At 40.8% G+C, this 17,333-nt stretch overlaps 1 protein-coding gene across 6 annotated transcripts in view; it reads left to right on the forward strand.

The window, feature by feature from the left end:
- Positions 1–17,333, forward strand: part of GRIA4 (glutamate ionotropic receptor AMPA type subunit 4) — a 228,787-nt gene that overhangs the window by 174,069 nt on the left and 37,385 nt on the right. For 5 of the 6 annotated variants that reach the window (XR_013838248.1, XM_079973539.1, XM_079973540.1 and 2 more), the window contains exon 9: positions 5,579–5,689. Coding sequence is in view for 5 of the 6 variants with exons in the window: in XM_079973539.1 (XP_079829665.1) it covers positions 5,579–5,689 (111 nt within the window). In the remaining variant the exon portion in view is untranslated. Of the gene's footprint in view, positions 1–5,578; positions 5,690–7,793; positions 8,671–17,333 lie in introns of those variants that run through there. The other variant, XM_079973541.1, reaches the window with a different exon arrangement.

A 17,333-nucleotide genomic window follows, 5' to 3' on the forward strand; every position in this document is an offset into this window, starting at 1 on the left:
TGGTAGTAGTGTCATGTTCATCTTTACAGCGTTATGGTCGGAGCAGGTCTTTGGGCAGATTTCCACCTTTCCGGTCTTAGGTGCCAGACCTCTAGATATCCATATTTGGTCGATTCTCGTCCATGTCAGTTGGGCTTCAGAAAAGAATGTTCCTGCTCTTCCTAAGGGGTTCTTTGTCCTCCAAATGTCAATCAAGTCCAAATTGTCAGTCAGTTCAAAAAAGGTCTTTGGTAGTCTGCCATCTTTTGTAAGATTTTGATTTTGTGACTTATCCATGTTAGTTGATACCATGCCATTCATATCTCCCATCATTATGATGTTGTCAAAGTCCAGATAGTCCAGGACACTCTCATGCAACTTCTTATAAAATTCCGATTTCCCTTCATTTGGTGCGTAGATTCCTAGTATCAAAAACTTCTCTCCTTTATATTGTATCTCAATTGCCAAAATTCTTCCTTGCTCATCTCTGAATAAAAGTTTAGGTGATAGGCTCTCCTTTGCATAGATCACCACTCCTCTTTTTTTCACTCGGTCCGATGAAATGAATTCTTGGCCTAATCTTTTATTTATTAGCACTTTTCTATGGAGCCTTGTCACATGTGTTTCTTGCAAACAAATAATGTCCAATTGTTCTTTTTTCAATATATGAAATAACTTCCTCCTTTTTTCCGGAGAGTTGCACCCATTAATATTCCAACTCAACAGTTGCAGAGACATCCTGAACAAATCTGTTATTTCTCAAGGGGTGGTATCTTTTTCTCTAAATCTTCAGGTTCCAAGGAAAAAGGTACAGCAGATGCTCCAGGCCCCAAAGGTGTTTCAATTCCTTTCTGAAGGTCCTCCCCGTGGGCAATCAAAAATTTGTCTCTGTCTTCAAGTGTTTTAATCTTGACTTTCTTCCCTCTGAAAGTGAAGGATAATCCCTGAGGGAATTCCCACCTAAAGATGATTGAGTTGCTCCTTAACAGTCTGGCCAATTCAAGATAGGCGGATCTAAGGTCCAACAGTTGTTTCGGGATATCTTTGTAAATTTCAGCTCTTTTATCCAAAATGTCCAGCGACTTTCCGTAGTGTAGTCCCAAAATCTTGTCCCTTTCCTCCTTCGATCTCAAAGTTATCAAACAGTCTCTGGGCTTATCTTTCTTTACAAATCTCCCAAGTCTGAAAGCCGATACAATTTTGAAGTCCTTTTCTTCCTGTATAGGCCAGAACTTGGAAAATTCTTTGGTCAGGAACTCAGCTAAGTTTTCTTCAGCTTCTGGTATTGACCTTAACCTTAAATTATTTTCCCGGTTCCGAAGTTCTATCATAGACAAATACATCTGGTGTTCTCCAACTTGTTTACAGAGTGGTTTTACCTCTTGTTCTAAATTTTCAACTTTTTGGCTAGTAGCCTCAGCCAGTTTACGGTTCTCTTCAGTGGTCTCAGTTAACTGCCCAATTGCTTGTACGTTCTGTGCCACCTGTCCAGTTATTTTATTTAGACAAGCTGTATTTTGATCAATTTTAGCTGTTTGTTCATCCGCTTTCTTGTCCAGAGATTCTACTCTTTTATCCAAAGACTCCAGTTTTTCATAAATTTTCTCTAAAATTGAAGCAGTTGCTCCTGAGGCCATATCTTCCAGCTGTAACTGCTCAGTTTCTTCTTCCCCTGCCAACGGCAGAGTAGATACAATTTCTTCCTCCCCTGCTACCGGCAGGGCAGGAACAGATGATCTACGTGTCTGTAAGGCTGAGGTTAAAGTTGTTTGTCTAGTTCTTGCTCCTCTTTTTCTTGTGCCGCTCATTCCAATTTTATCTAAAATTCAAGGTCAAGCTGAGTTGTTCCCATGAGAATACCACAGCCCAAGAGTAAACAATCATATAGGAGGAAAGGAAAGAGAAAGTAAAATAATGTCACTGCTGTAAATCCAAAAATCCTCTAGAGGGAGTTTGAAATGTCTTGAGAGAAAAGGTCAAATCAAATAAAGTCAATAAAGTCAAATTTTATATCCAAAGACCTTCAGTAGCTAGTGTTTAGCAGAGTTAGTGTTAACAGCCAAACATTGTTTCTGACAGGTGCCAATTGGTATTTCAAAGTAGCAAGTCTAAAAGTGCTCCAAATGTTACAAGTCCAAATACACAGTAGCCAAATCTGCAAACTGACAGTTCGTAAAACCATTTTTGAAGGGGGGGAATCAATGGGGGGGGGAGAATTTTTCCGCACCGGGTACCACCTGACCTTCCTACACCTCTGGGAGAGGGAGATGCCCATGATTCTTCAGCAAGCTCTTTGCCTCCCTCCTCTGCTTCAGCCTCGGATTCTGAACTGCTCCCGGCCACTGGCTCTCCCTGCTTACTAAACCCTGTTGCTCCTTTAGCATTAAGCCCCTCTTCCCAATCTTCTCCCTCTGACTGCTCCTCAGAGTTCCACCACCAACCCCCTGGCTCTGAGCCTTCCTTCTCTGGGGTTTCCCATGCAGGTTCCCCAGCTAGTGTCTCCCACTACTCCTCTTCACCCAGCCAGTCCCTGACACCTGCCTTCTTGCTGTTACCCCAGTCTGCCAGCAGCCTCAACAACTACCTTATACTGTGTCATTTATTTCCAATACTTTCTATTCTGACTAGCAGTAGGTCTTTGGAGTTTTTGTCTGAGATCTTTCCCCAGGCAGCTAATATGTTTTTAACTGGATATGCTGGAGATTGACCCCTCCTGGATGCAGTGCATATTCTCTACTGCAGAGCGATAGCCTATCCTCTAATTTTTTATAAGCTGCAGATCCCTGCTGCCCCCAGCAAGGAAAGAGTGCAAATTAAAGTCTACAACTACATAGTTGCAAGTCTAATGAGATTCCATTTCCACAAGTAGGCCGGACGTGTAAAACAAAAGAGGAGAACATTTCCCCCCCCCCATTTTTATTTTCCATTCCATGTTGAAAATAGATGTTAACTAAAGCCAAAATTCCCTTACCCTTCAAATCAATATCCTGAAAGGATTAGCCCCCGTTGATTTGCAGACGTGGCTTGGATTTAATTTCCTGTGAACAGCTCTCCACTGTAGTGCAGAAGGGCAACTCAGAAACCAAGCTATAGTTTTATTTTATTTGATAGCATGTCAGATGTCGTCAAAGTTCTAAATACTGCTTATTTCAATGAACTTCTTTCTTATTTTGATTCAATGCCGCTGAGTTATATCTAGATGTATCCTTTGCCACACATTCTTTTCCATGTTTCCTCTCTATAAGCCATGATACCCAAAGTCTTGGGAAGCTTTGACTGTCCATGGTTTTATTGTAATTTCCTCACTCACTTTTCTTTCTACACATTTTATTCTTAGCTATTCATTGAAATGTACTTGGATGCTCTGTTCTTGCTGCTTAAAGTACAAAATGTGAATGATGCTTATCTGGATAGTATGGCTCAGTAATTAAGGAAGAAAAATTCTTCCAGTTCCTGTGAAAACCAGCCTTATTTTCAGTGGTCATAGACTGTGGAAGGTACCAAGTGCAGGAGCTAGTCGTCATCATCTCACACATATCTAGAATTTGTTACTTCCAAAGGCACAATACTTCATTTGCTGCACCATTGTTCTGATCAAGGACAAGAAATAAGCACAAGCAATGTAATAGGTTTTCACTTGTATTGCCAATGTGAATCCCTGCTTCCTGTGTTTTGTGTTTTGTGCTTCGTGATTTATGATTTATGATTTATGATTCTTTCAGCAATATCAGTTCATGGCATTCTGTTCACCAGAACAGAAAAGGGCAGGGAGAGAGAGAAAAAGCAAACCTTTTTCTTCACCCATTTCACTTGAGTGTCTATGAAAGAAACATTCCTGTAATGTGCCACTACTCAAAGTCACAAATGCATTTGTGTGATTAAATTATGAACCCAAGTTGTCATTTGCAGGATTTAACATTATTGTTTCATTGGCACATGTCCCCCCAACCCACTCAAGCTTCTGTTGGACCATAGATATTGCTTTCAAACTGCACTTGCAACATTTCCTGCCCCCCCCCCACACTGGATAACCCTGATGCTCCCTAGGTCCCCGGCTGGGGACTGGGGAGGGAGAACGCCCAATGCCTGAGCCAAGGTCTACCCACATTTGAAATTTAATAAAGTTGTGGCCAATTTAATCCCATAGCACATTGTCTTGAGTCGTTATTCCGCATGACGGGGGGGGGGGGGACCGCTCGGGATCTGGGGACTCCGCCTGTCCACGCAATAGGTGTAGTTGTGGGAATGCTAAGCATACCCTGAATCTTGTCTCTATAGATAGGGGAGATGAATAATTCACAAATAACGGACAAGAATCTCAGAGAATATAAATGTCCCACTAGGCTCACATCAACTCCCCATGACTCAGGTCAGTGTGTTCCAAGAAGTTGTATTTGCTTCTGATAATCAAACCAACAATTGTTTCTGCAAATCACTTCCTCCAAAGAGAAATAATATAACATAGAAGCAGGAGACTTGCAGTTTCTCAGCTCACTGAAGGGAACAGGTGAGCTCCCAATTCCTCAGTTGCTTCCACATTGCTCTGCACATATGAGTAGACCTTAAAAGGAAGATGCTTGGTTTGGGTATTTCTCTCTCTCTTGTCTACTGACTACATTTCCTATTGCCAACTTTTGGTTCACAAGCCAGAAGCATGCATGAACCAAAGCAAATGTGGGTCCACTTGCTTGCTTTCTATTTTAACCTTTGTTGCACTTTTTATCTCTTTGATAATTAATTGGTAGATCAACCATATAAATGATTGCTATGAAACATGGCTTCAAATGGCTGGTTGGAAATCCACTTCTGGCTCTCCGCCTGACCTCTAGTGGGTCACAATAGCAGGGGTATCACCATACAAATATTTGATTAAAAAAAACCAACAGTAACTGAGTCTCCAGTGGACTAAATGTGAGTCCTGGGTCTGAAAAGCTTGAAGACTACCACTCTGGCATAAGTCCCTCTGTGCTCTTTGTGAAAAATTTCCATGTAAGTGCATACAGAACTGGAAGGAGTAAATCCCATTAAAATCAGATACTTTCTTCTGGGAAAACAAACATGCATACAGTGGGCTTCCTGTTTGTTCAATTCTGTTTCTTTTTATCATAAACTGAATGTACATTTGATAAGTCATAACTTTGGTGTGTGAGCATTGGCCTGAGAGGTCTATGACTTACAAGTGAAGTGATAAATGGTATATTGATAAATGTTGTTTTCCACCATAATCCTGACCATTGGTATAAAATAATCCATACTACTTGCCAACTTAATAAATAGCCTTAGCTCTTTACACAAATCTTCCTAGGGCTCATCCAGACTTTTGTGCCACACTTTCCAGGTAAAATGTGGGCTTTCCTGGGGAATGCGCCATGAAATAACACCAATCAGACAAACAGTTTAAAGGCCAGAATTGTGCCTAGAAACTCAACACAAAAGGAAGCCTGGATGAGCCCCTCGTCAATACTGTCCCCCCCCATGGAACATCTGGTTATGCATAATCAATAAATCACATCATCCCAAAACAAGGGAAACATAGTGCTCAAATCATATCATCCACATATATGTATGCAGACTTAATTTTTGCATTTATGTGTTTCAGATTGGTTACTGGAATGATATGGATAAATTAGTTTTGATTCAGCATGAGCCTACATTGGGAAATGACACGTCAGCTCTTGAGAACAGAACAGTAATCGTAACCACAATTATGGTAAGTTTTTAAAAGAAAGGAAGAAAGTGCAGGCCTGTAAGCCATATATATTTGTCTGATTTCCCACAAAGTAAATATCAGAGTGGGCAAGTTAACAGAGGAGTGGCAGATAAAAGATCTTAAAATAACAATTTTAATATATTTTTTAAAGTCCTCTTTGATCAAAACAAATCATTGCTGTATTTAAAATGTTTCAGTTATGCAGTATACCATATACAAAAAATGAAAAGTTCTGAAATGAGAAAAAAGCTGCCTTTCAGTAACGTAGCCCTCTCTTTTTTGCAATGCTTTCTGTTTTGTTCTTAAAGGGGGAAAACATAGAGGAATACACGTATCTGGTGGATGTTTGTTACGCATTGCAATTTGCAAGAAATGCAGGTTCCCTGACTCTTATAGCAAATAAGTACATTTTTGCTAGTTAGTTCATTTAGAACAATTTACTCATTTTTCTTTATGTGTGCAAAATGGAAACATGCCTAATTTTTGAAAGCATGTCTTCAAACAGAAGCTGATTCTTAGACACCGGTTCTGTAGTCCTTTTTACCATGTCAAGATATCACTGAACAAAACCCACAGCAGCCACAATACATCCAAAGCTAAGCGCTTTTAAGTACCATTGATTTTGATGCATATGTACATGTTTAAAAGAGTAGTTCTTAGCTCTCATGGAAGGCAGGTGAGGGTCCTTTGGATGCTATGGGCCCCACTCCCCATTGTGCAATATGGTGGCAGAAAGTTTCACCAGCGGACCTGGAAACAGGCATCCCAGGGGCATGTTGAGTGTGTCAGAGAAGACCCTGGATCCACCATAAACAAAGCTTCTTCTTTCCCTTGACACAGACCGCAATGGGCCGAGACATTTCACCCAACCCTAGATATGGCACATTTTCTCTGCCACTCTTATCATATGAAGGGGTTTTTTTTAAGGTGGGGAGGAATGGAAAAAGTTGGCCGGGGGTGGGGGCACCTTTCTCCCAGCCCAAAATGACCTAGCATCGTTTAGGAAGTGACTCCTCCTCTCCCATGACCTGCTGTGTTCATGGAGCCAGTGTGGTGTAGTGGTTAAGAGCGGTAGTCTCCTAATCTGGGGAACCGGGTTCGCGTCTCCGCTCCTCCACATACAGCTGCTGGGTGACCTTGGGCCAGTCACACTTCTGTGAAGTCTCTCAGCCCCACTCACCTCACAGAGTGTTTGTTGTGGGGGAGGAAGGGAAAGGAGAATGTTAGCCGCTTTGAGACTCCTGAAGGGGAGTGAAAGGCGGGATATCAAATCCAAACTCTGTGTCCTTCTCACCTAATAATCAGTGGGATATTAAAAAGTGTTGGACTTTGGATGGATTATGGCCAGTATGTTTTATATTATTATTTGTGACACTTACCATGGATTTTTACATTTTAAAAGTTCTAAGGAAATAATAAAAAATGTAACCATTTCCTCACAACTATCAACAATAAAAAAGGGAATCTATAGGTCTCAGAATTGGTTCTTCCGAAAGAAGCTGTACCTCTTGAAGGGAATAGCTAACCTATTTTTGTTTCTTCCAAAGTCAGCTGTGCCCTTTAAATTTGATGTGTGTCAAAGCAGACTGGCAAAGGATGACCTTTACCTGAATAGTCTTAATTCCCCCCCCCCAAACTTGGTTTGTACTGCCCTTTTCACATATCTCATTAGAAAAGAATTGGGGTTATTCTCCCCAACCATTTCAGATAAGGTTTGTTTTAAGAAACATGGAGTGCTTTACGTGGTGTTAGTCTTCCTTAACCAGATTTTTTATTATTATTATTTCTAAATTGATGATGAACTGAAGACAATCCAAGGTAAAGTGTGTGGGACTGGATTTCTCTGCACCACTAGCTGTTGCATTGTTTCTGAGACTTGAGTATGGTGACGCATTCATTGCCATCACAACAAATCACCTGTTAAGGATTGTTATTCTAGGGTGGAAAGAACTAATATCGTGTTCAGAAATTACGAGTGTAAACCTAACCTAATTGCGTAATTCTTTTTTGCATGGGACTTATAAAAAAATGTATCTTTTTCCTTTGAAAAAAAAAGACACAGTAATGGAAAAATCATACTTCAGTACAGTCCTCCTCTTTTCAGCCTCTGATGAAGAATCCTATTTTAAGAAATTGATCAAGGAAGAAAAGCGTCCCACGTTGCCGTGAACATTCCTAACTAAGGCTCAAGCATTAACCTCCAGTATAGTAGAATTGAGCTATATTTTTCCATATGGATTTCTGATCCTCTGACTGGATGACCAGGCACTGAACCATCAAGGAAAATAAAAAAGCTCTGTGACTATTCTGAAATGCCTAAAACAGGTGGCATTCAATCTTCAACTTGGCCAAGCTATGAAGAAAATGATGAGGAATTCAAGGCTTTCTCAGTTGCGTTTTTCCCTCTCATGCCTGTCTTTAAATTAAGGCTTTCATACATGTACAGTGTAAATTATTGTAAAATACTTCCAAGTTTAGGAGCAACTAAGCAGTGCTTGCAGAAAGAGAAAGAAGCAGGGTGCAAGGGAAAGAAACTGTTTAAAGTGTCTTGTCTCATTTGCAGTGAAGCGTTTTGATGTGCATAATAAATGTTCTCTGTGAAATAACTCAACCAGTCCTAGGACTGGTATTTTCATTTTCCAAACCAAGGATCTGAATGAATTTTATGTAGCATGTCAAGGTTTCCCCTAGCATGCCATTTCAGAGTTAAACAAAACTATACAAAAGCCGGGGGGGGGGGGAGCCTTATTAAATGTTCAGTCTGTGCCCTTTCCATTGTGTTAAGGCTGAGCTTCAGCATGCAGGTGAAAATTACTTCTGTGTTGGTTCTCCACTTGTAATGAGCTATTCATATGGAGTGGCTCGTGCACAGTGTCCAAATTTCTTTCCGTTGCCATGCACCAAATGAGGGATGGTCTGAACTTCATTCCCAGACCCAGAACCACAAACATTGGTCAGGGCAGAAACATTTCCAGAACAGAGCTGGGACTTGCTGCTTTCTAGCAGGTTCTGAATACATAAGGTAAAGGTAAAGAAGGGACCCCTGACCATTAGGTCCAGTCGTGACTGACTCTGGGGTTGCGGCGCTCATCACGCTTTATTGGCCGAGGGAGCCGGTGTACAGCTTCCGGGTCATGTGGCCAGCATGACTAAACCGCTTCTGGCAAACCAGAGCAGTGCACAGAAATGCCGTTTACCTTCCCACTGGAGTGGTACCTATTTATCTACTTGCACTTGACGTGCTTTCGTACTGCTAGGTTGGCAGGAGCTGGGACCGAGCAACGGGAGCTCACCCCGTCGCAGGAATTCGAACTGCCGGCCTTCTGATCGGCAAGTCCTAGGCTCTGTGGTTTAACCCACAGCGCCACCTGCGTCCCTCTGAATACATAGGTTGGACCTAAAGATCGCCTTCCATAATCCAAAGGAGTTTCCTGTGATAAAAGGAGTCCTTCTGAAATGGAAAGACTCCTTAGCCTGAAGAAAGGACTCGTTCCATTGGAGGAAGATTCCTTCTGTCAGAGGAACGGAGCCTTTAGATCCAACCTATTAGAGATGTAGCTTGGAAGATGTTGTGACACAGCCCAGCAACACAGCAACATTGACACCTACTTCTCCTACCCATTTAGACTGGTATGTGATGGTGCTTAAACAATTAAGTCCAGTGCGCGGCACCCACTGCACATGAACAGAGCTGCAGATGTATCCTGGACCACAGAATATACGGAGAACTCAGCTTATATCATATGTGTTTGGTACAACCAGGTACTTATTCCTAAGCTTAGTAGCCAAATGGTAACACCAATAGATTCCAGCATAAAGGTATCTCCAGGTTACCGTCAAATTACATCTCTTCACAAGTAATGAAAAACCACGTGCCTGGTGTCATGACAGTAGTTAGAGCTCCAGTTACTATTGGGACTCCCAACTCCCATCATTACCAGCCAGCATAACCAAAGGTAGATTGTGATGTGGAGGGTCTCAGGCTCACCACTGCAATACTATTTCCATGTCCTTGCCATGCTTTATTGGCTGTGAGGACTAGGCTTTGTATTGCATAACCTCCTAGAGTTCCTTTGTGGCTTAGGGCCCTCGTATCTACGGGACTGCCTCTCCTGGTATGCCCCGCAGAGGACCTTAAGGTCCATGAATAACCATAGTTTAGAGGTCCCAGACCCTAATGAAGTTAGACTATCCTCCACCAGGGCCAGGGCCTTTTCAGTGATGGCTCCGAACTGGTGGAATTCTCTGACCCATGAGACTAGGGCTCTTCAGGATTTAACCTCCTTCCGTCGGGCCTGTAAGACAGAGCTATTCCGCCTGGCCTTTAATTTGAATTCAGCCTGATCTTTTATTTCCTTTCTCTTCCCTCCCCCTCCCCTTTTATGAAGATCACCCACTCTGAGACCTCACAGCTAATTCTCCCCTGGCCTCCTCACTGGCCCAAGTAGGACCAATTCAGCCAGCTAGCCCTGGGGATTATCTAATGCTTATTTCCCCTAAATTGATTTTTGAATTTTATTGTTATTCATGTTTTTATACTGCATTTTATGCTGCTTTATAATTGTTTTAAATTTGTTGTTAGCAGCCCTGAGCCCGGTTTTTGAATAAAAAATTATTATTATTATTATTATTATTATTATTATTATTATTATTATGAGTAATACCCCTCCCCACCCTCTCACTATATATAAGGGTCTGGTGACTTCTGTTTCATTGTATCTGAAGAAGTGTGCATGCACACGAAAGCTCATACCAATAACAAACTTAGTTGGTCTCTAAGGTGCTACTGGAAGGATTTTTTTAAAATTTTGCTTCTAGAGTCCAGTAATGATTCAGCCCCATCTAGAACCGCCCAGGTTTCTGTCCCAGATTGCAGCTGCAATGGAATTTCCCCCCACAAACCATCTGTTATAAGAAGAGTTCGCCGTATGCTAGTTGAGTTGCAATCGATAAATATGGCTACAGTCAAGGCCCAACTAATTATATGTATTGAACCCCAGCACTTAACTCTGAAGGCAAACAGTGACCTGTGCTGGTTTGCAGCAACAACATCGTCACTCCCTTCAGCCACGTACTGTATATATACAGATCCATTTAATTAGCTGTGGTCTATCTCCAGAATCTTGTGAATGTGCTTTCTTCCATAACGCGAGCAAGTGAAAAAGGCTGCTTTGAATGACGTGTCCCATTCACTTCCCTCTTCATATTAAAGGAAAGTTAATTCAGTGCCACTGGGAAAAACAGGATTTGGGATTGCTTTGAAATTGGATCTGGGTCCATTTCTACATTTAATTAAATAGTTCCTAGGAATCAGTAATGCTCGGCTTTTCTGGAAGGCAGGTATCTATTTATTAGTAACTCTTTCCCGCATGGCATGCTTTAATAAAACATTTGGCAATTTGCTTAGTGTCCTCTGGTTTTGTATGTTCCTGTGCTTCATTTGATGCAGTGCTATTTCATTCATAGACACAGGATATCAGTAGAATTAATCTATACTGCCCAAATCAGCATGTTCTACTTTTAGGAAACAATATGTTCTCTGGTTGTATAGCAGATGTGATTATCTTTTTGTTTTACCTTAATGTGAAAAAAATGAATTTGCTGTTAGTGTGGGTTTATTTAAAAAGCTGATATAAAAATAGAGAGCTTTAGTTAACATTTATGTAGCGTAATAATTCTTATTTTAATGATGTAGAGAACTAGATCACCTGCCGTGTTCTTAAATTACAAAGTCTAAAAGGGGGAGAATAAACATGTGAATTAATTATTGGATGTTAAAGAACTGTATCGAATCAGGAACACCTAGTCCAAACCCAGACCGAAGAAACACCCCCTGATAATTCTACAAAACAATTCATAACAGACCCCAGATCCACATAATGAATGTACCTCTTGAAAGTACATGCCAGCCTTCCCCAATCTGGTGTTCACCAGATGCTTTGGACTGCAATTCCCATCATCCCTGACCGGCCATGCTACCTAGAACTGATGGACATTGTAGTCCAAAACATCTAGGCTAGTATTCAAGAGTAGAGCAGAGAGGGAGCTATTCCATTTGTGTTTTATGAGCGTTCCTTGCTAGCACTAGCAAAACCCCTTGGGTGGTATTCAACTAAGCGTTGCTCAGCGCAGACCCACTGAACATAATAAGCATAACTGAGTTAGATCTATTAATTGCAATGCATCTGCTCTGAGTTAGTTGAATAACCCTCTGGATGGCATCAGGATGCAGATATTATGGGCAACATCTCTGCTTCTTTCTCTCTCCCTTGTAATATGTTGAAACATCCAGGTGCATTTATCTGCTAATTCAGTGTTTTGGGGGTATTGGCTGATTAAAGAAATAATAGTAGTAGTGGTTAATTAAATTTGTAAACCGCCCTATACCCACAGGTCTCAGGGCAGTTCACAGGATGAAATTAGAAAATACAAAATAAAAAACAAAAACAAAAACAACCCAATAACACTTTCCCTCAACACATTTTAAAATGGCATAGGATGTCCGTCATCCAAAGGCCTGGTTAAAGAGGAACGTTTTTGCCTGGTGCTTAAAGGTATATAATGAAGGCACATACTTAATTTACAGTACAAATCCTATACATGTCTCTTCAGAAGTAAGCCCCATTGAGGTTTGGGGAGCTTACTCTCAGATAAGTGGGTTTAGCATTGCACCTGGGAGTAAGTCCTGTTGAACTCAATGGGGCTTACTTCTGAGGAAGTACGTATACAACTGGTGAGTGATGCTGCCAAAGTAAGCACGCTTACTATGGAGTAAATTCTATAGAACACAATGGGATTTAATAGTAAATATGTCTACTGTTGTGCTGTAATTGTACATATTTTAACTGAGTGTTTAATTGCTTTGATTTGCATATGAATAAAAACAATTGTTAGGAAGAAACAAATATGCTGAAGAAACATGTATACAATCTTGCTGAAGTCAAGCCATTTTAAGCGCAGCTGATTTGAATGGGAAAATTAATATTTTGCTTAAATTCTTGATACTGAAATTAATGGGATTTTGGAAGTGCTTTGGTTGGATCAGACGTTTCCGTTTTGCTTTCAGAATATTTAGCAAGCTACTCTCTATAAAATAGCTGCAGCATCTAGCTGCTAAACTACTGTTGGTTTGTTCACATGTGAACAAGTTTGTTGACATTTACAGAACCCATTCCTCATTGTTAATCTGGATGGACAGTTCATCCCCATTCTATATGTGGATGGGACTAACTTCAGCCTATCCTGCTTCCATGTGGGTTTAAAATGGAGATTCTTTTAAAATCCGCATGACCATAAGAACATGAGACAAGCTGGATCAGGTCTTTGAATTCCAAGGCCTTTTTTAAAAGCTCCAAAATCAGTCATGTACCTGCCCATAGCCTACCACCACAGGCTGCTTGCTAGTGCATTTTTGAATTGCAATGAAGCAATCCCTCACCCCCCCCCCAGAGCAACAGGACTATGACAAGAAAAATACATGAGTGTCCCCCATTTTTTACATCCATGGCATCCATGTTTTTTCTGCTCTCTTGGATGCTGAAGGGGAGCGCAGGGAGAGTTCCTGGCTGAAGAACACCAATACCAACTTTACCTATATAAGTCAGAGAGACTGAAACTAACCTCCACCGATCACAGACCATAGCAAAACTTTTGTCAGGGCTTTGACGTATGCTAGAGCAGTGTTTCCCAACCTTGGGTCTCCAGCTGCTGTTGGACTACAATTCCCACCATCCCTGATCATTGGTCTTGCTAGCAAGGGATGATGGGAGTTGTAGTCCAAAAACAGCTGGAGACCCAAGGTTGGGAAACACTGTGCTAGAGCAGCTTCAGAACTGGGCCATGCAAGCTTGGGCAGGAGAGGCTAATCTGTTTAACTATAGAAGAAGCTTGCAAAGGTCAGGGAGGGTCTACGTAGGTGCTCAGATAGATGAACTAAGAAGGAACATTGGTTGTAACCAGTTCAGCTCCAGGTCTTGACCAATAGGTTCAGACTGCACAGCACTTAGCCGAAAAAGTGTGGAGAACTTGGTTCTTCTATATTTGCCAAACATAGAGGTGTAAATTGCCTTCCCACTGAATCCCATGGAATGTTTTATTATATATGACAAGGCGAATGATTATTATTATTTGCAAGACTGACCTTCAAACCTTTGATAAATGTCTTTTCTATACTTTAGCAAATGCTTTGAAGTTCTCTGGGAAGTGCAAGATTATTTTTTCTGAGTATAAATTAAGCATAGAGACAATATATTTCCTTTTCAAAAAATAAAAAAGACCATTCCCTAGTTTCTAATTATGAGCTGTGTACTAGCAAGTTTGTGAAGGATTTCTCTACACTGATAAATCTATTGTTGCAAAGCTGTATATTTTAAATGTTAACCATTGTTATAGATATCAGATTTCTGTAAGTAAAGCTTGTACCACTTTGATGATCTATGTTCATACTTTGTTACTAATCATTTGAAATGTGGATTTCCTGTGGAATTATATTTCATAAACCTCCTCCAGAGTGTTCTAATTTTATTGTAATTAGAAACTGCATCAGTCCAAATGGTGGGTGGATATCTTCTCAACATGTGTTTAGTTTTGTAGCCGTTGTGTGGCAGGAATAGAAATCAAAATGGGTTGCCTGATGGAGCCAACAATGGATTATGCATTCATCACATAAACAACCTATCTTTTTCGAGTAGTTGTGGCTATGAAGGCCATCATTTGTTGGATCCCTTCACACAACATGGTACTGCGTTTACCCTGCTTTTGCTTCTGATCATCAAGTTTTGAAGGTTTTTCTATTGTTTCAAAGCCTGCTTAACTACAGGGACAAAAGACAATATATATGGGCACATCATGGAAAGCTAAACTTCTCCCAATTACGTTTTTAAGTACCCTAAGTGTGCAGAGTATTATGTCTTGGAAGGCACTATCTCTCTGCTGGATTTCTAGAAATGTTTCAGATATAACAGCTCTGAATGAGTTCCTGCAACTGCAATATTGCCCATGGGAGAAATGGGGTAATCTGATATCATTGCAAAGGAGATAATGCATTTTTCATTTTTATTAATGCTTGGTCTTTCAGCTGCTTTTAGTGATGAGATAGTTGCAGTTGCAAAAGTTTCAAAACTTCCACAAATAAAGGTTGGGTGTACACATGCAAAAGAATGAGCACGGAATGAGGGGGTAGGGGGAATAATGGAGTGAACCACTTCTCACTGTAGGGGTGTGGGAGTTGCTTTTGGTCATCCCAACTGGCAATGCCGTTCTTTTGAAAGGCAAAAGTTGAATACAAAGTGAAACAAGCTTGAAGGTACAGCATACACAAGGGCTGGCATTTTCTGTAAGCTTTGGTTATCACAGTCTGAACATGTAGCATGTGGCCATTATCTGACCACCATATGGATACATATTAGTGTGTCTCCATGAAAATGAACCCATGCTCCTGTTTAGTTAAACTCCTGGCCATATCGATGCTTTGGCTGTTTATCTAGGTCGATGGTCCTGATATCAATTTGTCTGCATGTTGCAGGAGATTTCTGCAAAAAATAACTTCTAGGGCACAGTCTCCATTCACCTGGCTAGTACTGTAGGACCTCTCCATCACTAAATGAACTGAGAGTGTGCTGTAGAACAAGCACAATACCTCTGAATCAGCATGCTGCAGAAGAAAATTGGTAAATATGAGGGAATCTACTTTTCAAGGAAGAGGCTATTATTGATCTTTTAATTGAGAGTCCCATAATAAGCTTCCGGAGAACCCCAGAAGCCGCAAGAAGACATAAAAACAACCATAATTGGTAGCGTTGTGCTCCGAATGATGAATGTTATCTGGTTTACACAATATTGACCTTGGGAGCCCATTATTTTCATTGAAGATGGAATGAAAGTTTTCTTGCTTTCCAGATAATTCCAGCATCATAGTCCCAGTAAATATCTGAGTCGTTCCTATTTTGGCTATGTATTATTGCATAATCTGTTTGGACAGGACACAAATGTACGGGGCTGCTATGGTTATCCTTTGAAGGCACAACATTTGCCAACTGTTGCCACAGCTCAGCCCAAATGAGAGTTGATGAAAACTATTGGCAAATGGTGACTTTAATGGCAACAACCTCTGTGTCTTTTATCTGGTCATCAGATGTAAGTGATGCGGCACTACCAAACACCCCCCTTTTTAAATGAAATCTTAAATCTCTAATATTAGAACTGATACATTGGGTAATGCAGGGATGCTGCTACATAAGGTATTGAAAACACAAAGAAAAGGCATTGACACAGTGTCAAAATGAAGATGTACCATGGTGAAAATACCATCTTCCCGAAATATTTCTCCATTTGCCTATAATGGTTACAATGACTTTTCTGTGTTTGCTTGTGACGAAATAATGAATAATTTTCCATTCCGCCCTGCATTTTTCACAGGCAGAATCATTTCCATTTCACTGCAATTCATGTTCTGCAAAAAATGATGTTAATTCACCTTGCTGTCTACTGGGGGGAATGGTGTTTACACGATTAATTATATAACTTGTGTGATTTACATAACTAATTGTGTAACTTATGTAATCCCTTTGTCTTTACATGTTCCACTCATTTCAGTGCAAAGAAAACACAACACATATGTGGCGGCGGGAGGGGGTAATCAATCTGTGGTTTCAAACCATAACAGCAACGGTGACCACCAGTCGCATTCGCTATCCTGAACATAGGATGAATCAGTGAACATTGCCAGCTTCCACTCCCTTTTTCATTGTCATCAGAATTCGCAGACATCGCTGCTTAGAACTCATTATTTGGGTTCAGGGCGTTCCAAATTCAACACAAAACAAAATGCCCTCTTGAAAAAAGAACATGGGGGAGCCTTTAAGAGCAGACAGTACTGGTCCATATGGACCACTCCCCAAACTTGATAAAAGGCAACTGCATATATGTTCATATTGCATTCAAAAATGGTACCTTTGAAATGCCATGTAAATCTCCGCATGGTGCTTGGATTTTTGACTTAATGCACTATTTGGAACTCCCCCCCTGGCTACATGTGGGGAAGGAGAAATGATCTCACAACCACATTTGAGAACTCGGGGGGGGGAGAGCTTTAGGAGGAAAGAGAGGGAAACAGCTTTAAGAGAGCAATGAGACACGTGGGAAAAGAAGCACTATGATGGTTGACCTCGTTTGTTTTGAAGATTGATTGCAGCAAATTAAACTATAAGTCAAAGAACAGAATTCTGAATCTCCAAGGAACAGAATTTGAATCTACAGATCTGAGTCTTTGGATGCAATCTTTCCTTATGTTTCACTTAATTGGAGGACTGCGTGATTGAAATTTACACACTAATCAGCTAAGGTGTGGTTGATTAATTAATATGGGTTGATTTTAATCAACAGGGCTGTGGATGAATAGCATGCTTGTTTACTTATTTTTTAGTTCTCTTTAAGTTCTGCTTGTATTGATTCTATAGGGAATGAAAATGAAAAAATATTAAAACATTCCTAATGGTGGGTTGGATCCAGAGATGTACTCAGCAGGTATTTGCTGGCTCAGGAGGAAAGAGAGAAATAGGCTATCTCCACTGATTATGCCTTCAGCCCTCTTTGCTCCCTGAAAAACTGTAGAGGGTTGGCCAATCCTCCAGAGGAGCATTAAACA

This window comes from Podarcis cretensis (assembly GCF_951804945.1).
Source record: "Podarcis cretensis genome assembly, chromosome: 4".
Taxonomy (NCBI): Eukaryota; Metazoa; Chordata; class Lepidosauria; order Squamata; family Lacertidae; genus Podarcis; species Podarcis cretensis.